Source organism: Gastrolobium bilobum, unplaced genomic scaffold (assembly GCF_033153095.1).
Source record: "Gastrolobium bilobum isolate Gb01-03AN ecotype WA unplaced genomic scaffold, APGP_CSIRO_Gbil_v1 utg5420, whole genome shotgun sequence".
NCBI classification, from domain to species: Eukaryota; Viridiplantae; Streptophyta; class Magnoliopsida; order Fabales; family Fabaceae; genus Gastrolobium; species Gastrolobium bilobum.
Window position 1 is genome coordinate 345,900 of NW_026898652.1, and position 20,338 is coordinate 366,237.

The following is a 20,338-nucleotide window of genomic DNA, read 5'->3' on the forward strand; positions in this document are numbered from 1 at the left end:
CTCCGATGTGACGATGCATGGAACAGTGACCATTGTGCCACTGTTCCAAGTCTTTTTTACCAAAATGCCACACCCACGCACTTTTTTTCCAAACTGCCACACAGGCAAGTTTGCTGGGAGCAGTAGCGAACTAGGTAAGGTGATGTGTCAGCAGCCTGATGGTGCTCAAGTTCGCTACTGACACAGGCGAACTTGGGTGCAATAAATGCTGACACGTATGAAGAGTTCGCTGACAGACAAGGCGGACTTCTTTTGCCACGTGTCTGACCCCAACACAGCTCGTTGGGAGTACAGGCGAACTCCTCGCCATGTGTCAATTGGCACACAGTTCGCTTACATGGACAGCGAACTAGTTGACAAGTGGCAGCCACTGACACAGTTCGATGGCCCCTACAGCGAATTGTGTGCCACGTGGCAGTCCCCTAGAAGTTCGCTGTCTAGGTAAGCGAACTACTTGCCGACAGTTACAGTTCGCTGCCCTAGGTAGCGAACTCAGTGCTATTTATACACCCCTCTCCCACTCTCCCAAAGTCATTCTCGTCTGTTTTCCTTAAAGTTTCCATTTTTGTTTGTTACTTTTTGCTATTTCATTACATAATGAGTGAGAGTAACAATGATGTAATATGCCTTCTATATTACAATGGGAGAAGATATTTTGGACCGAACGGTCAAGTGTTTGAAGGAGATACGAAGATCTTCCGCATGAGTCCACGTTGCAAATATACTGAGCTGAAGAAAATAATATACAAGAAGTTGAGATTACAACGAGGTCAATCCCTGTCTCGACTGATTGCTAGATGCGCTTCTGGTAACCCGGTGCAATGGGTTGCTGTGGAGGTGGTAGAGGATGAAGATGTGTCATTAGTAGTTGATGCATTTCGACAGCACGGAAAGGAGTCCTCATACATCGAGTTGTTTGCGGAACTAAACACCGGTGGAGAGGCAAGTACTCAAAGTTTCGTCCCTACCAGTTACTCCATAGACATTAACAGGGAGCCGCAAGTAACTCCGGATGATATGCATGTGATAACTCTCCCAAATGAGAGTTAATTTGTTATTTTTATGATGAATTTGTTGCATAAATTCCATATAAGTTAACCGTTTTGCATGATAATTGAGCTAATTATTGTATATTTATGATTAAGTGCTTTGAGATGACTAAGTATGGAAAATAAGACAATATCCCTTGATTTTGCGTAAGAAAAGATGACTTGTTGAATGTTTGTCTTCGCAGGGAAAATTGACGTAGGAATGCTGTAGCAGAGAAGTTGACGAAGTAATGATATAGCAAGCGCTACAGCATGACAGCGTGGACAAAGGGACAACCGAACTTTTGAATTTCAAAAGTTAGTTATTCTTCAACAATACACCAGCAAGCAAGGGAAGTTTCTGGAGATTTAGTTCAGAAAATCACAAGGGTCAAAGACAAATTCAAAGATTGAATCTTATCCAATTCCCAAAGAACAAGGACAACAACCTTGATTCGGTCAACAACATTGGCACAAGAAATCCAAGAAGATAAAGATCTTATCCAATTAAGTGCCAACAAATCCGAAAATCCCAAGGATCAAGGACGATTTCAAAGATTGAGTCTTATCCCAAAATCCCAAAGAACAAGGACAACAAACTCTTGTTCGGCCAACAACAATATTGGCACAAGAAAATCAAGAAGATTAAGATCTTATCCAATCAAGTGTCAACAGCCCAAGAATTTAGGGATAAGATAACGCTGCAGCAACCAGATTCATGAATCTCCACTCTTAACTCCTAAAGCCCAAAGCCCAACCATTTTTTCCTATTTAAGAAGAGCTCCTCCACGAGAGAAAAACAGTTCGAAACACAGTTAGAGAGGTTCAAGGTTCAGAAGGTCAGAAGCAAGGAGGAGAGTTTTAGAGGGAGATAGTGAGGTTCTTGGAAGAGGAAGAGCAGTGCTGGAGCAAGGCAGTGGCGACGTCTTCCTGCAGCAATTGTTTTTAACTTCTTTTCTGTTTTCCAATGAATTCTTTCTTTCTTTTCTCTGTTTTATTTAATTTCATTATGAGCTAAATTTCTCCATAGGTTAGGTGATAAAGTACCTATGCTGTAACATTGAGATGTATGCCTAAACTTTGTTTATGTTAATGTTTAATAAGTTATTCAACGAGTTTGCTTAATCTTATTCATGTGTGCATGTCGAGAGATACATATGTGATATTGAGGAGGTTGGGGCCGAGAGGTTTCCGAATCCAGACCCTTGTTGAATAGTGTGGATTAATCGAGTTAAATTAACTTAATTAAGTTGTGGGTAGAGAGATCATTCACACCACATAACCTAGAACTTGAACTTAACAATTCAGTGATTAGTTTGGCCATAGAGATGTGGGAATTAGTTATTGGGTATATATGTTAGGTTGGCCAAAAGTCTCAGCATACATTAATGTTTGGTTACTAGTTAAACATCGATATAGCATTGTTAAAGCATCAGATCAGTATTGCAGTATCAGGGAAATTGATCCTGACCTATATCTCATCCATCATCTTAATACCTATTATTTTAGTTTCTTGTTTTCTTGTTATTAGTTGTCTTTTATTTTACAAAACCAACAATCATAATCAATCACTTTACTCACTTTCTTCACCTAAATAATCATTACTTGACACTTATCTCCGTGGGAACGATACTTGGACTCACACATACCTTTATTACTTGTGACACGTGCACTTGCGTATTTGTGTGGAAGATTTAAATTTGTTTACATTTTGCACAACAGCATGTCTCACCCCGACCCCCATCACCCCCACTAACAATGCCTTTAGATATGATTCCTGCTAATGACATGTATGATCCGTCATGGCGTACTGAGAGTTCCGAGAAGGATGTTGATGAAGGTCTTGTCCCTGACAGTGATTCATCGGATACAGACGTTGATGGTGATTTCAAAATGGAGTTGTCTACTGCATTGTTTGAACCGATTCCATCACCGGGAATTGTTGGTACGCATGACCCACCACCTGCTCCAGGTAAGGTTATTTACCGTTGTTTTTAATTTGTTTTTTGAAATGGTATTAGTAATTAAATTTGAAGTTGTGCCAACCAGGGGAGGATAGTGTACCATTTTGGGCGAAAATACCACTTTACACGAACATTAACTGGGCCCACCCCGATCAAGAAATTGATGACATGCATGGGGCACAAGTACCAAATTGGCAAATAGGTCAAGAACTCTATAAGGACCAACAGTTTGAAAGCAAACAGGATGTGCAAATGGCCATCAAACAATACTGTATGGCAAAGAATAGCACAACTGTCGTGCTAAAAAGTGATACAAAAAGGCTAATAATGATTTGTCAAAATCACAATGACGGTTGTCCATGGAGAATGCGAGCATATCTTAAAAAAGGTGGTCATGAATGGATAATAGGCATATGGAACAACATCCATACATGTGTTAGTCAAACACTTTCACATGATCACAAACAACTTAACTCTAGTTTCATTTGTTCATTGATCATCGGTAAGTCAACCAGACTCTCTATGTTTCAATAATTACCGTTTTCGTAACACTAATATGGTGTTGTTTCTCACACCGCAGAAATGGTGCGTGAAGAGCCTAGCGTAAAGATTGGCTTAATCTAGGAAAGGATTGCATCGTGTCTAGGATTTCATATATCATACAGAAAGTCCTGGAAAGCAAAGCAGAAGGTAGTTATGAGGGTTTTTGGGGATTGGGATGAGCCGTACGCATTCCTGCCGAGATAGTTGGATTATATGTTATTGTTTTCTCCAGGGTCTGTTTATAAACTGAACGTGAATGAACATAGGATCGATGGTCGCCTCGATGGCTCGCACAAGGTATTTAAAAGGGTTTTTTGGACTTTTAAACAGTGTTGTGATGCATTTAATTATTGTAAGCCTATGCTCCAGATCGATGGGACACATTTGTATGGGAAATACCGCGGAACGCTATTGATTGCTACAGCCATTGACGGTAACAATTACGTCCTCCTTGTTGCATTTGTTGTTGTTAATTGTGAGAATATTGACAACTGGTCCTGGTTTTTGGCGATGTTACGAATCCATGTGACTCAGAAAGAGGGGATATGTCTTGTTTCTGATCGACATGCCGGTATATTAACGGCCGTCAATAATGACCTGGGAACGAGGGGCTGAAATGATGCTGATATGCAGGGTACGGCTGCGACGGTGCTGAAAACCAAGGGTACCCGTACTGCGACGATGGGACACTAGGTTTCCCAGGACCGCCTGTGGGCGGGATAGGCTGCGACGGGCCACTTGAAGGGTAAGCTAGTGCATAAAACTGCCCGACAGGACGCGGTGGAAGAGACTGCACAAGCACAGGCCGATCAGCCACTGCAGGAGTCTGATGATGTAGTGGCAATCCCTCGTGGCGTGCACGCTGGCTACGACGCTCGGGACGAGGAGGCTCCATTGTCTGCACAACTGCCGACGGAGGGACGAGTTCTCCAGGTTCTGTCAGTCTACTAAACTCTGCGAATGCAAACATAGCCTGAAGGGCCTCGTCGTATATCTGGCGGTAAGTGAATGCTCCCTGCGATTCGTCCGAAGCTATATGAACAACAGTCTCAATGCAATCACTCTGTATTGCGGAAAAATGTTAAATTTGTGATGTCATTATGATTATTAAATAGTTCTCAAAACTGTAATGAAACGTCGAAAATTTACATACCACATGACAATGAATGGCCGATCTCTGCATCATCCATCTACGCATATGCTCAAAATACCAATGGATGTACGTGCTGTTGATAGAAAGATGTCCATCTCCCTCGTCTGGCTGTAAACCCTGAACAACGAGGGCATCCCTGGAATGCCACTGCGCTATATACAGTCCATGTCGGTCCCTCCAGTCTACGTCACCCTTACCAGTCAGGGTGATAGTAAGCAGCTCCGAACATTGAATGGATCGCTCGGTATCGGCTGCCTATAATGAAATTGCCGCAGCACTCTATCGGGCTGCTGGTACACAATGATCTGATAGTGTATGAGTGGGCATACAGCTAACCATCTGCGCGCCTCCTCGGACGACGGCTGATGTGCAGCGAATCCATCGTATGACCTCCACCGTATACTGCGGATGGGCATAACGTCAATGTGATGACGATAGCGTCTGATGTGGGAGAACCGAAACCGGCGTGACGTATAGATATTAAATCTACAAAACAATAAGAAAAATAAAATTACGTTAATATACGTAATAGACACAAAAAATGAAGTTAGCCCACAATTGTGTATATTGACAACAAGAAAACAAAAAACACAAAAGGCAAAGACCTGGCCCCAAAAATAGCCTGCGCGTCAGTGATCTCAGGGAGTGCTGGTGAGATAGTAGGGAAACGGGCCCATGCCCACAACTGTAGTAACAGAGCACATCCCCCCATATCAGATTGTCCTGGCTCAGTAACCTTGCACAACTCCCTGTACAAGGTAGCCAGTACAACGGAACCCCAAGAATACGTCCCCGTCCGCTGAAAATCATCCAGAAATAGTAGATACCGCGCATGTACAAAGCTTGATGCAGCCTCAACGAACAAGCAACCACCCAGTATGCGCAAGATCAAAGCACGTGTGTATCTCATACGATCAACTTCAGTGCCAGCATGTTGATCGTAATGCAGAAACTGTTCCCTCAGAAATGTCAGCGAAATTTGGTTCTTATACAAGTCGCGCGCTCGCTCCGGCTGTACGCCAAGAAATCTCTAACCAGCTGCGAGAAGGGATGGCCTCCAACGCGGCCACATACAACCTCTTCATCTGTGGGCAATCCCAACAGATGGTGGACATCCTCTAGGGTAATCGTAACCTCACCCATCGGCATATGGAATGTGCGCGTCTCAGGCCGCCATCTCTCAACAAGGGTCGAGATGAGTGAGTGATCAATCTGACAAAAAAAATTAAAATTACAATCTTTCACAATTTATTAAACATACAAAATGTAATTTCACCTATTATAAAGTGAGCGTATCACTAACCTTATGGTTGCGCAGACGTGCAACGTGATAAAACCCTGCCTGCCTAAGGTAAGAGTGGATATCCTCGGGTATATCCAAATGATCGTGTGACGCAGCGTGTCTGACATTGAGGACACGATCACGTGCATTTGCTTCATTTGATGCGTTCCACACATGCGTGGAGATGTGTTTGTCCTGCAACGTCAGGAGAGAACGCGAGGATGGACCAGGGTCAATGAAAGTCATGTGCGGGTCCTGCTGCTCCATGGATCTATTTACAAAAAATAAATAAATAATTACTAAGAAATGAATAAATATTCAACATTATTTAATTATTCTATAATTCATATATAATTGAATATTACATACTAAATAATAAATAATAACCACATTAATATACTTACAACAATTAATAACACTAGTAATGACATACTAAAATTTGGGTAATAATGCCTAATCATTAAATAATATAACACAAAGAAAATTCTACAATGATTTGTTCAAACCTATAACAAAATAATGTTATTTGATGCATTAGTAACAACAATTGCATAATAAAAATTATAAAATACAATAATTTAACAAGATTAATTGTGTAATACAAAAATTATATAATATATTAAATTATAAAATACAATAATATATGATGTTATACAAAAATTAACTAATAAATAAAAATTAAATACTAATTACTAAGAAATAAATAAATAAATATTGTTATTTAATATAAAATATTATTTTTAAATTACATTATATTTACAAAATAAATACTTGCATACAAAGATATATATTATATTATACAAAAATTATATAATATCTAAAAATAAATACTAATTACTAATAAATAAATAAATACATACATTATTTTCAAAATGTTTCTAACCTATTTTTCAATCTTATAACTAAATAATGTTAATTAATTCAAATATATTAATTATTGCATGATCAATAATTTATTAAATACAAAATCTAAAACCATTAGAATATATATTTTCTAACCTACAATTCAACCCTATCAATAATATTAAACAAAAAGCTATTATTAAATAATACATTAATATAAATTACTACAGCTAATACGATTATCATACATGCCAATGTCAAAATTTTCTAACCTATTTTTCATCGGATGGGGAGGGGGGTTTATATAAGGCTGAGAAGAGTAGCCGTTACTCCAAGTTCGTTGCTCCCAGCGAACTTGGTGTATGTCAGCCACGTGACAAGCTAGTCGCTAATGTGACCAGCGACCTCCCATGCATGTAAGCCACGTGGCCTGACAGGTGAGGCATTAATTGCACTGAATTTCGCCTCTGCCAGCAACAACCTTGGAATCCATCAGGCTGCTGACACATCACCTTACCTAGTTCGCTACAACTCCCAACAAACTTGCTTTGGTGGCAGTTTGGGGAAAAAGTGCGTGGACGTGACATTTTGTTAAGAGTAAACACCTTTTTTAATCCCTGTCAATATCTACGAAGTCTTTTTTAGTCCCTGACAATAAAAAAGGACCAAATTGGTTCCTGAAATTACAAAAAAGGGTCATGTTAGTCCTTATGTCAACTCCCAAATATGTAGAGTGACCCTTTTCTTGTACTTTCAGGGACCAATTTGGTCCTTTTTTATTGCCGGTACTGAAAAGGACTTCGTAGATATTGCCGGGACTAAAAATAGTGTTTACTCTTTTGTTAAAATAGACTTGGAACAGTGTCACAACCACGATGCATTGCAGACAAAGTGAGAGTCAAGTGGTAACTGGTTAGGGTTTAAGATTAAGGGCTTTGTTCTTTGTTCCTTGTTCGTCTCATCTGATCTCAAAATGTCACTTTGCCGCTTACTCCTCCGCTCCCTCCGTCGTTCCTCCACCGTCCAACCCATCTCTGTTACTATCTTCTCTCAAAGCCGTTCCTTCGCCTTTTCCTCAGCAGAAGAAGCCGCCGCCGAGCGTCGCCGCCGCAAGCGCCGACTCCGTATCGAGCCTCCTCTGAACGCGATTCGGCCTCCACCGCACCAGGCTCCTTCGCGTGACCCCAACGCTCCTCGCCTTCCGGACTCCACTTCGTCGTTGGTGGGACCTCGCCTGAGCCTCCACAACCGCGTCCAATCCCTCATCCGTGCCGGCGACCTCGATGCGGCCTCCGCCATCGCCCGCCACTCGGTGTTCTCTTCGACTCGACCCACGGTGTTCACGTGCAACGCCATCATCGCCGCCATGTACCGCGCAAAGAGGTATAACGAGGCAATTGCTCTCTTCCACTTCTTCTTCAACCAATCCAACATTGTTCCCAATATTGTATCTTACAATAACGTGATTAATGCACATTGCGATGAGGGTCGTGTTGATGTGGCTCTTGAGGTTTATCGCCACGTCGTTGCCAATGCGCCTTTCAGTCCATCCCCTGTTACATATCGCCATCTTACCAAAGGTTTGATACAATCCGGTCGCATTGATGAGGCCGTTGACCTCTTGCGTGAGATGTTGAGTAAAGGCCACGGTGCTGATTCCTTGGTTTATAATAATCTCATTTCCGGTTTTCTTAACTTGGAGAATTTGGACAAGGCCAATGAGCTCTTTGATGAGCTCAAGGAGCGTTGTTTGGTTTATGATGGGGTTGTCAATGCTACTTATATGGAATGGTTCTTTAATAAGGGCAGAGATAAGGAAGCCATGGACTCCTACAAGTCCCTCATGGACAGGCAGTTTAGGATGACCCCTGCTACTTGCAATGTCTTGTTGGAGGTCTTGCTTAACCATGGCAAGGAAGAACGGGCTTGGGCTTTATTTGATCAGATGTTAGATAACCACACCCCTCCCAATTTTCAAGCTGTAAACTCTGATACATTCAATATAATGGTCAATGAGTGCTTTAAGCTTGGCAAGTTCGCAGAAGCACTTGCAACTTTTAAGAAGGCCGGAACTAAGCCAAATTCTAAGCCTTTTGCAATGGATGTTGCTGGCTACAATAATATCATTTCTAGGTTTTGTGAGAATGGGATGCTATCCGAAGCAGAAACACTATTCGAAGAACTGTGCTCAAAATCTTTGAGCCCGGATGTGCCAACTCATAGGACTTTGATTGATGCCTACTTGAAAATGGAGAGGATCGATGATGCTTTGAGGGTATTCAACAGAATGGTGGATGCTGGACTGAGGGTGGTTGCTAGCTTTGGTAACAGGGTGTTTGATGAATTGATTAAGAATGGTAAAGCTATTGATTGTGCACAAATTTTGAGTAAAATGGGAGAAAAAGATCCCAAACCAGACCCTACTTGCTACGAGGTTGTAATCAAGGGACTCTGTGGTGACGGTTTGTTGGATAAAAGCCAAGAGATGCTCGATCAAGTTATGAGGTATGGTGTTGGGGTCACTTCTGCCTTGCGGGAATTGGTGATTGAGGCTTTTAAGAATGCTGGGAGGGGTGAGGAGATTGAGAGACTGCTAGACATGAACAGATTTGGATACAGTCCTCGTCCATCAGCCCCTAGACCTGCATACGGTCCTCCACCGGTGAGGTCTCCTTCTCAAATGGCAGGAGCGCATAACCCTCCTTCTGGCCTTCCACCACAAATGGCAGGACAGCATCGCCCACCACCGCCTTATGCTAAAATGGCAGGAGTGCATAATCCACCTTCTGGGCCTCCAGCTCAAGTATCAGGGCAGCAGCGCCCACCACTGCCCTCTCAAATGACTGGAATGCATCAACCTTCATGGGGAGTATCTCCTCCAGTGACTGGGCCTCGCACTTCTGCAGCTGAACCTTCACCTCATATGTCAGGACAACCTTCATGGGGAGTATCGCCTTCAGTGATTGGGCCTCGTTCTTATGCAGCTGGACCTTCTCCTCATACGTCAGGACAGCCTTACCACCCTCCATCTGAACTTCCTCCTCATACGCAAAGGGTAGCCCCTCAAATGACAGCACAACATTATACACCATCTGGAGCTTCACCTCAAATGGCAGGACATCAACCTTACGGAACACCACGTGGGCCCCAACAAATGGCAGATCAACCATATCCATCGGCAGGAACAACTCCAATGGCAGGGTCATCTTTTCCATCACATGGAGCATCTGCTCAAATGACGTCGCCATGCTATATTGCCCCAGGATCATCTTCTCAGATGACAGGACCTTATAACCCATCATCAGGAACCCCTTCTCACTTTGATGAATCACATCAACAGCAATCAGAAGTCCCTGAACAGGTAGCGGCTTGATTTTTGGAGTTCAAGCCAGTTCTTAGTGCTACTGGTTCTCTTTTAAATTGAGAGAGCAGATACTCTATCATTTTCATGTTAAGTGTTTTATGATGCTGATTTCTGGTGTTCAGAATCGCTAGATGTTTGTGAGTTTATAGATGATGATACAAGAATCTATTTTGATTTACTGGTCCATAACATGTAATGCATGTCTTATACGACATGTCATTTTAATTCATTCTTGTAACTCAACCTTTAATATCTGGCATAGATATTTATATTCTGTACTGTCATTGATAATCTTCCAAATTTTACCTGAAACAAAGGTTAAGGTTTTTGCCTTTAATAGTCTATATTTCGATAATGCACTGGATATTAATTTTGGGCTGTTCTTGCACAAAGGATTTGAAGGAGGTAATGTATTTTTAAGAGAATTGGAGTGTCTTTATGATAAAACATCTTGTTTGGATACTTCAATGCAAGAATTTTAAAATGATCAGCATTGTAATCTATTATTTTCGTAAGAATTTGAAATCACATCGAACATGGTAGAATCTTAAATATCCTGTGGCCTGCCTCTCTTCTCTGCCGACTTCGCTCTCGTTGCTTTGATCATAGACACCTTGGATAGAAACAATGACAATTTTCTTCGCAAACAAGCTCATCTACAGCGCCTGTGTTTAATCAGCCACAAATGTTATAGGGGAAAATATTTTTCTAAGTTATCTGCATTTATTTCCAAAACGACGTTTTGATATTGAAATTTTAAAAAATCATAAATATGAAGACTATTATAATCCTGAAATAAATTAAAATTATAAAAATACTATGATTTTCGTCCAAAACGACATCATATTGGACTTATTGCAGATAATTTATCTGCAGAAAAAGCGAACCCAATGTTATAATTTGATTCCAAACTTTGGACGGAGGCAATGCAGACATTACTATTTGGGTAAACTGCAGTGCCAGCTTGTTTTTCTGTGAACTTGACGAGATAAAGAGAAAGTCGAAGTTTGACCGTTGCATGGTTAAGAAAATTTACTTCATAACTCGATTTTGAAAGTCTTATCTCACCCTCTAGTTAGAGACACCGCAGGGCAGTTATTTGCTAGCTGAAACCTTGGAACATTCAAGTATAGAACTGAACCAATTTTCACTGTCTGAAAAAGCTTCTTCTATTGTCTTTTAAAGCACATCACAATTAACTCGCAAGTTGACATCTAAATTCATCTTCCTAGTTTGTTTTTTAAAAGAGTTGTTTTTTCAGCTACAAAGATTGATTATGCAAATTAAGTGGTTTCTTTCTTTACCCATTAAGAATCCATTCTCTGAGTTATTGGGTGGTATACAATGTGTGCAAGTCCCTTGCTCATTGTCTTGCAGATCTTCCAAACAATAATCTGAATGGAATTCTCTGAAGGTCCGTCAATTATAGAACGAGTTTTGTTGCTTGTATGGTTACAAATGTTTAGTAGAATGAAAAAGGTTTGCTAAGACTTCATAATGCTCTAGTTTTATACTAGCTTTAAAGCGAGTGCTAGAATACGTGAGACAGTGATAATAAAAAACACTGATTGAGCAAGATTCTATTGATGATTAAAGGCTGATCATTGTCAAGTATCTCATCATTGCTCAGGCCTCCACAAATCCTCAGCTCTCCAAGTAGCTTAAGAGTAACGACCAAATAAAAAACTATATTAAAGAATGTATTTGCTGGCAACTTAGGAATGCCACACCGCAGAGGTATGGCTATAGATCCCCAATCCAAACAAGCAGGCTACCGATCGATCTTAGTGGCTAATATCTGACATCAACCTAGCTGTTGAAGGCATGTCCAGAATAGCTTTACCAGTCCAAATCAATAAAATCCTTATATTAGAACAGATCTTTTATCAGAAAAATTTATATAAAGTGTTTGTATTTATTAAGAAAAAAATTAGCCAAACTTGAAAACAAATTTACTAACAAAATCATTGGCTCATAAATGTTTGTAGTTAAATGACATTTTTAATATTGTTTAGCCATTAGATATTGAAAGAATCTATTTGAGAGCACGTAACTGTATCTGTACGCTGCCTGTACTGAAAGCGGAAGATTTAGGAAAAGTTTGTGTCTTCTGTTAACATGAACCCCAAGGAATTGAGACTCATTGGTAATGAAATTTCTGTATTGATGGATTCCTTCTTCGAAGGAATGAAATGCAGTTTCTGCAACAATATGCTATTCTCTAGCAGAGAATACAAAATTCTAACAATACCTGTACAGCTATACCAATACATACTGATTTAGTGTTGAAGTTGTTAAATTCTCTACTAAAATCTAGAGCCCAAAAAATAAGTTACATATCTTGTCTCTTATACAATAAAAAAAGGAAAAAATTCAAAAGTTCATCACTTCGGAAGAAAGGTTAAGTAAAGGCTCCAGTGCACTCTGATCAAACTTGCGAGCAAATAGGTAACAAACGGATGTCATGTCTGAATTATATCGACAAAGGGTTCCATTGTTCCTTATAGCTTGTAGAAAACCCACTGTTATGTTGTCTCCCCCATAGGTTGCTGGATGAGGACCCAGCATTGACCAATCAACCCATGTCACTGTTCTGTTTGAATTAAGTGAACCATGGAACATATTCAGGAAGGTTGGAATGTAATGTTCATCAGGGTAGCAAGCAGGCTTACAGTATTTACGAAAGAGGGTAAAGTATTGGGTGTCAGAGACTATATCAACAGCCAGAGCACGGTTAAGTTCAAACCACTGAGACCCTTTACGCCAGTGTTTCAGCTTAATATAAGGAAGCATATTGCGGCTGTAGCGACCACGCCCATAACGGGAAGGGTCATCATATGACTCTACAAAGCTGTGGGTAGAATCAGTGAGATATCTGTAAACTGTAGAGAAGTCGTAGACTGGGATGCAACTCTCTGAAAGGAGAACAAACCGCTCATTTGAAAAGTCCAGCAGTGCGTTGGCTAAAAGGCGCCTTTCAGCACCAGCCAATGTAACTGTCCCCCATGAAACAACCTGAACAAGACATGTAAAACACAAATCATAAGAATCTATCAGAATTCAGAAAAATAAATTTGGCTACAGTTTTAAAAGAAATGCTAGATTGCTTATAATACACTGGGGAGGGAATACTCTCTATTTTCATAGATGACAATGGCACTCTTAAGATAGAAAGAAAGAATATGTATATAAGGAGGTATAGACTTCTTTAAACTTGATGAGCACCAGTCCTTGACAAACAACATCAGTGTGTAGTTTATCATTTAAGTAAATGAAAGAAATAGGTAGATGAAGATGCTTGTTACGAGTGTCTACTCCAACTACATCATTAAACATATGTACATCACATCAATCTAGAAAACAAAATATCAACGTGGTTAGATGAGAAACTCTGCTTATAATTTTTAAATAATGAATGTGATTGATTATAAATTTTAGGGAATTATCACTGCCATTTGACATATCTTAAGAAAATCTGAACCCTTTAAAGTTTCCCCTCCACAAATTGTTCAAAATTCACAGATCAAAGAACCTACTTCTATATCTCATCATCTTATGCCAGAAACATGTATTTGAAGCCATAACCTCATATTTTGTGGATAAGAATCCATCAGTGCACCTTATTATTCTTCTTCCCTCCTGCAGCAGATGATTATTGCAACACATGTCTCTCGTCCTCTGAAGCTGTTACTTCTCTCAATACTGCTATTTACTTGAAGTTGGAAGTTGGAAGTCGGGTTTCACTTATCTAATTACTTAAGTATAACTTACTTCAAAAGTGTTGAAAGACCTTGCTAAGAATGCACATTGCACACCAATAATCGGCTTCTAAGATCTAACCAATTTTGTTCCAGAATTTTATTACATGTCATTATTAACTATCTCCACTGGACAACATAGTTGCAAGACATTAAGCATGTAAGCACTTAAGTGCTATCCCTAGGGAACAAGTGTTTGTTTGAACAAAAAAAAGCATAGATATCTATGAACTTTAGCCAAGCATTTCACAAGCAATATAATCTTCAAAGAAGGAACCCATAAGTGTAGAAGCCAAAGAATCCATATCCAAAGTAAAGTCTGTATTGTTGCATCCTTTATCAAGTTAAGACAGAAGGTACAATTTTCGAAATGGTAAGTATGAATTGAAATGTATTAAGTGATAGTGAGACAGAGTTCCTTGCCACTTTGAAGACACCATGTTCAGTAACTTAAAGTTAGCTCAAAAGTTTCTTGAACATGAATTCCAATAGCATTGTTTACATCCCAGCAGAGAAATTCACATGTCCTAGATTATGTCAATTTCCAGTTTCTGCATCGTTCGCAGATGCAGTCTAGACACATCAGTGTGCCAGATTGGAATTCCTTCATATCTTATTCCAACTTGTTCCTCTCGGTGTATTAATTTATAGTTTTATACCCTAGTCCATCCTTCAACCCTATTTGCTTCTAGCATAGCTATATATTTTATCATATTAATGATGCGTTGCAAGAATTAATGTTGGTTCTATGCATTAAGGATTGACGGGATTGTTCAATCTGCTAATAAAACATGCTCGTACAATATGCATAAACGTTGTGAAACAACAGCATGGAAAAGATACTAATTTTTTAATGAGTTTGACATGTGTAGAATTGCAGTAACCAAAGCAAAGTAGCAAGAAAGAAATAATTAAAAATAGATAGATATAGATATGAATGAGAAAAAAGGGAGAATACCTGACTTGGGATGTGGCGTCTATAAAAAGGGGAAGAATCGGAAACATTGAGAATATATCCAGGAGGTGCATGGACATAGATATTGAAGAGATTGTGATGGCCATGGAAGAATCTCTCCCAGAGGGGCAACATGGGCAATGGTCCCCTAGTGAGAAACATGAAAGCGACTTTGGGTATTCTCTTATAAGGATAGTCATGTTTGTTAGGGACTAAGGAAGCTCTCCAGAAGAGTGCATCATCGGACAAGGTATGTGTGAGGTTGGTGGGATGCAGAAAGGTTTGAATATTGATAGAATCAAAACAAGGTGGTTGTGGTTGTGGTGGTGGTGGTGGTGGTTGTGTGAGTGTGATGGTACAATTATGAGAGATGGGGTTTGCCAATGTGCTGTATTGGTCTCGTTGTAAAATGAAATGCCTATTAATGTGAGAACTAGTGGTTAGGCCAATGACAACACCTGCTGCAAACACAACCAAAAATGTAAGAATCTGTGCCAATCTCAGCAAACCCGAGTGCTTCTCTCCTCCAATTCCATCATCTCTATTTTCTCTATTTTCCCTTCCCTCTCCTCCTCCTCCTCCTCCTCTATTCCTCGCCATCGATTCTCGACAACAACAACAACAACAACACCACGATTATTGAATATATATTAATTTCACTCAAACTCAACCATCCCTGACTTCAACGGCAATTGGATCAACAGAGACAGATCCGAGGATGAATCGGATGGATCGGTATCGTAGTTGATGTTGATGAGACCATCGAAAAGAAAAAAAAAAAAAAAAAGGAACAATGACTAATGTTGTCGCTCTTATGAATTTATTACAGTCGCCAACAACACAACACGCACGCACTTTGATTCAATTTTTCAATTTATACATAAAAACCAGACAAACCCTCTCACTTTCTCACTTCCCCCATTTTCCTCGCTTAACCATAATGTCACTTCCACCAATAACCGCTATGAATGGAAAACATTAACACCGACTCAACTCCATTCATTCTCGTACACACTTGGCACCTTTTATTCTACCCTTTCCATATAATACAATATAAATTTTATTAATTATTTATTATTTATTATTTTATAAATGGAAATGTTACAATTAATGTCAATTGAGATTAAATTTCAGATTCACACGCTGATGTTTTGATTTATAAAATGATTCTATCTGAGATGCCGTCCGTTACAGATTACTAAGATTTATTTATTTTTTATAATAACCTCTACGATTATATATCTATATATGAGATAAGTTATTCTATCTACTATTTTTTTTTATCTATCTTTGTTTATTATTCTCCAACGCTGTTAGATCAGAATCTTTTATCTTTTTCTCTCCTTTTGAAATTCTGATGTAACAGTGTTAGAGAATAATAGAGAAAGGTAGATAGAATAACTTATCCCTTTGTATATATAGAGAAAAATATTTGTCATTTTAAATAACGTAAAGTGTTATGTCATTTTAAGAGAGAGATAGACACAAAATAATTTTTTTTATTTAAAATTTAAATTAAAAAACCACTGTGTCTATTTCTTTCCTAAAATGATAAATATCAGATATATATATATATATATATATATATATATATATATATATATATATATATATAGGATCATTTGACACTAGTGTTAAATTTCAAATTTGACAACTTATCTGAGAGCCGTTAGATCAAAAAAGATCAACGACTCTGATTTATAAACATGTGACGTCATTGATCTTTTTTTATCTAACGGCTATCAGGTGTCAAATTTAAAATTTAACACTGATATCAAAGGATTCTACTTTATATATATATATATATATATATTGGGGGTCGTGGAGGAATGGCTTACAGAGTATGGTTTGGGCTATGGAAGTAAAGCTTGATTGTCGCGGCTCTTGTGGTTCAGCACAAGCCCGAGTTTGTGAACATCTATAGGCCTGTGTTGTTTCTGTTGGATTTTGTTTTTTATTGTCAACGGAGTGGGTGAGAACTGAAGTTGAGATTATGGATGAGTCCAAGGTAAAGGTATATGTGCAAGTACTAAAAAACAAGTAACGAGTCACTTATCATAGAACGTGACATGACTCTGTCTCTGTCTCTGTATGGATTTCAATTTTCAGGGAAACAAGAACCACGTGATGTTTACTTTTTCCAAAGGGATCACAGCACAACCAGAACAAGCCGGTTTGGCAATTGCACCACCACCTCTCGACTTCCTATGCTGTTCCACACTTGCATTTACAGGACAACTCAAGTATAATTTTAACTGTTTATAACTATCTATTAGTAGATAGTTATCCTGAATAATATTTCTCCATTTACCGCGGTTATCTATATTTATTTTTAAAATGATGTTATTTTAGGATTAAAAAAATTAAATAATTATAATTATAAAGACTATAATAATTCTGAAATAAATTATAATTACAAAAATATCATGATTTTCGTTCCAAAACAATGTCGTGTTAAGCTTACTGCATATAACTTATCTGCAATAATTTCAGAAAAAGCGAACCCACAGTTATAATATTAAAGTTACATTTTTTCTTTCTATAAAACTTGTTGGTTGACATGAAAAGTGAAAAAAAAAATACAACTTTAATATTATAACTATGAACTTTCCGTGATCCATAATTATAAGTTGCTAAAATGACACAACTTGTGTATTTAAAAAAGTGCGTGATGTTTGTCATTTTAAATGACATAAGTTATGTCATTTTAGGAAAGATATAGACACAGAAAATAAAAAACATGAGAGAAAGAAAGTGTGTAGTTTTTTTTAATTTAAAATTTAAATAAAAAAATTTATCCTGTGTTTATCTCTCTCTTAAAATGACATAACTTTATGTCATTTAAAATTACCAACATTTTTTCCCTTTTAAAAAAGACAAAACACTTTCCCTTGCGAAACATATCAATATCTTATTATTTTATTTTAATGTATTTCTTAATGTAAAATTAAAGGATTTGATATTTTTGCTTTTGTTATAAAAAAATTTATCTGTCACACTCTTACTGAACCGGAGCAGTGGCAAAACTGTTAGTTTATGACTGAAATGTCATGGGTTCGAATCCAGAAAACAGCCTCTTTGCAATTATGCAAGGGTAAGACTGCGTACAAGGATTTCCTCCACCCTACACTCGCACACTCGCTAGTCGGACTTAACATGAAATGATTTTTTTTAATGAATTCCACTAATTTTATCTCTTTATTCTCTTTATATTAGGATCTACTCACTTTTATGTGTGTGGTAGAAAAAAAATCTACATCAAAAGCATAAATATTTTTCTCAAAATTAAATCTTAGATAGGGTTTTTACAAAAAAAAAAAAAAAAAAAAAATCTTATACAGGTTCACAGTTTCTTATATTGTTGGAGATACACACATAAAATATGTGGGCAATACAAGGAGAAAAGAGAAAAAAAAATAGCCTACACATTTTCATGTATGTATAAGAGATAAATATATCTTACAAGAAAAACTTTAAATTGTCTTATATATACACACATTATTTAATGAGTTTATACCTTAATATTATTTATTAATATATCTAAATAAAAGTAACATATTCAAATTGATTAAATTAAGACTTAATAAAAAAAATAATTATAGTAAAAAATATTTAACACTTTACGTTGCATCAAAGTTAAAATTAAAAGTATTTGAATGCCTTATTAATTGTAATTAATGTAATTATTTTTCTATTTTATCTCTTTTTCTATATTTCTTTTAAAAAGAAGGAAAAAGTTAAAAAAAAATTATGTGGTATTGTTTTGAATCACTTACATTTTTGTGGTTTTTTTAATCATTTAACCCCTTGTGATTTTTTCATCTACACCTCTCCTTAATACTGTTAATAAGTATATACATTTTACCATTTTTAAAAGAAAAAATAAAGTGATAAAAAAGAAAAATAAAACAAATATTATGAAAATTTAGAACACTTAATAAAATACTAAAAGAAAAAATAGTAAAAAAAATCACATGTGTCAAAATAAAAAAAGAAAGAAAATAAATGTATAAAAAAAGGAAAATAGAAGAAATCAAACGATGATATCTCAGTTGGCGCATGAGAACTACGCAGGTGGGAAAAGCATGCATTTGATCCTCCACAATATCATTTTTCGATAAGGGTTTAAAGCTTTAATTTTGGACCTGCGCAGAACAAAATTGCCTTCCATGGAGGATATTTGTGATTTATTCAAAAAAAAATTGAAAAAATAAGACCGAATATATTAAAAATCACAACAGTACAAAAAAGACTAAAATTTTAAAAAAAAAATTGAAAATAGTCCAAATTAAGATAAAAAAATTAATAAAAAATCAATAAAAAATCAGAGTTATGATTTTCTAATATATTTAGTTTTATTTTTATTTTATGTATTTTTTCCTTCGTCTATTTTATTTAGATAGATTTAATTTTGTTCTCTGTTTTTTTTTTGGTCTATTTTTTTTTATTTTTTTCTTAATTTTTTTACTATTATGTTGCCCCATCTAGTAAAGATTTTTGTAAAAAAAAATTAAAAATAAAAAGAGAATAAAATAGATATATAAAAAATATCAAACATATCTCAATAGAGAGAATAAAAAGACCAAGGACAAAAAATTAGAAAAAATAAAAGCAAATATATTGGAAATTCATAACTATGATTTGTTTTTCTTATATTTTTTCTTACTCTATTTTTTTTACATTTTTTTTATTTAGACACATTTGACTTTTTTTACTGTTTTTTCTTTTAGTCTTTCATAACATTTGGTCTTGATTTTTTTTCTTTTTTATCATGTTATTTTCTTCTTCTAAAAAGGATAGAATATGTATATTTAATTAATTTTATAACAATGTTAAGGATGGATGTGGATGAAAAATATCATAGAGAATTAAGTGATTAAAAACAATACTATAGGAATTTTTAAAACTTTTACCTAAAAAGAATTATGTCGTTGCATTGAGAGAAAGCAAAATGCGGCAAATTTTCCTTATTAAGTTTTTGGGAAAGGTTATAGTTACTATCTTTTCTTCTCACTACTTGTTACTACCAAATTTTAACCGTTAATTTCCGTCAATCTAACGATTATAATTTGTTGGGTCACACTTATTAATTATTAATTAATTCTAATAAATTATAACCGTTAGATTGACGGAAATCAACGGTTAAGATTTGGTAGTAACAAGTAGTAAAAAAAAAAAAAGGTAGTAACGCTATAACCCCTCCCTAAGTTTTTATGATAATTACGTGTTTAGACCTTAAACTCTAAATTACTTGTTAAGGTAGAATAAGTCATTATCAATTAATTCAAGTATTTGATGATATCATAACAATATTATTGAATTGAATTAAATGAACTTCTATCAAATGAATTGAATTTGCATATATTTATATGGATTATTAATTTATCACCTAATTAAAAAATGTTCAAAGTGTCATTTTCAAAATAAAAAGTTTATTCTGAATTTCGT

The 20,338-nt window shown here is 36.7% G+C and overlaps 2 protein-coding genes across 2 annotated transcripts; one reads left to right on the forward strand and one right to left on the reverse strand.

The window, feature by feature from the left end:
• The first annotated feature begins 7,716 nt into the window (after nt 1-7,716).
• On the forward strand, nt 7,717-10,490 carry LOC133318075 (pentatricopeptide repeat-containing protein At1g10270). The gene has a single exon (XM_061520018.1). It carries the CDS (start codon nt 7,787-7,789, stop codon nt 10,184-10,186), a length of 2,400 nt encoding a protein of 799 aa, XP_061376002.1. The 5' UTR covers nt 7,717-7,786; the 3' UTR covers nt 10,187-10,490.
• Nucleotides 10,491-12,503: 2,013 nt separating this feature from the next.
• LOC133318062 (glycosyltransferase BC10) lies at nt 12,504-15,490 on the reverse strand. Its single transcript, XM_061520003.1, has 2 exons — nt 14,894-15,490; nt 12,504-13,192 (listed from the first exon to the last, which is right to left on the reverse strand). Exons 1-2 carry the CDS (start codon nt 15,488-15,490, stop codon nt 12,551-12,553), a joined length of 1,239 nt encoding a protein of 412 aa, XP_061375987.1. The 3' UTR covers nt 12,504-12,550.
• Nucleotides 15,491-20,338: the final 4,848 nt, after the last annotated feature.

Bases quoted from the DNA above. Each gene is read 5' to 3' on its own strand.
- LOC133318075 (XM_061520018.1), top strand. From the start codon at position 7,787: ATGTCACTTTGCCGCTTACTCCTCCGCTCCCTCCGTCGTTCCTCCACC.
- LOC133318062 (XM_061520003.1), bottom strand. From the start codon at position 15,490: ATGGCGAGGAATAGAGGAGGAGGAGGAGGAGGAGAGGGAAGGGAAAAT. The intron at 13,193-14,893 runs GTATTCTCCCTT...TGTCTTGTTCAG, and splicing joins GACGCCACATCCCAAGTCAG to GTTGTTTCATGGGGGACAGT.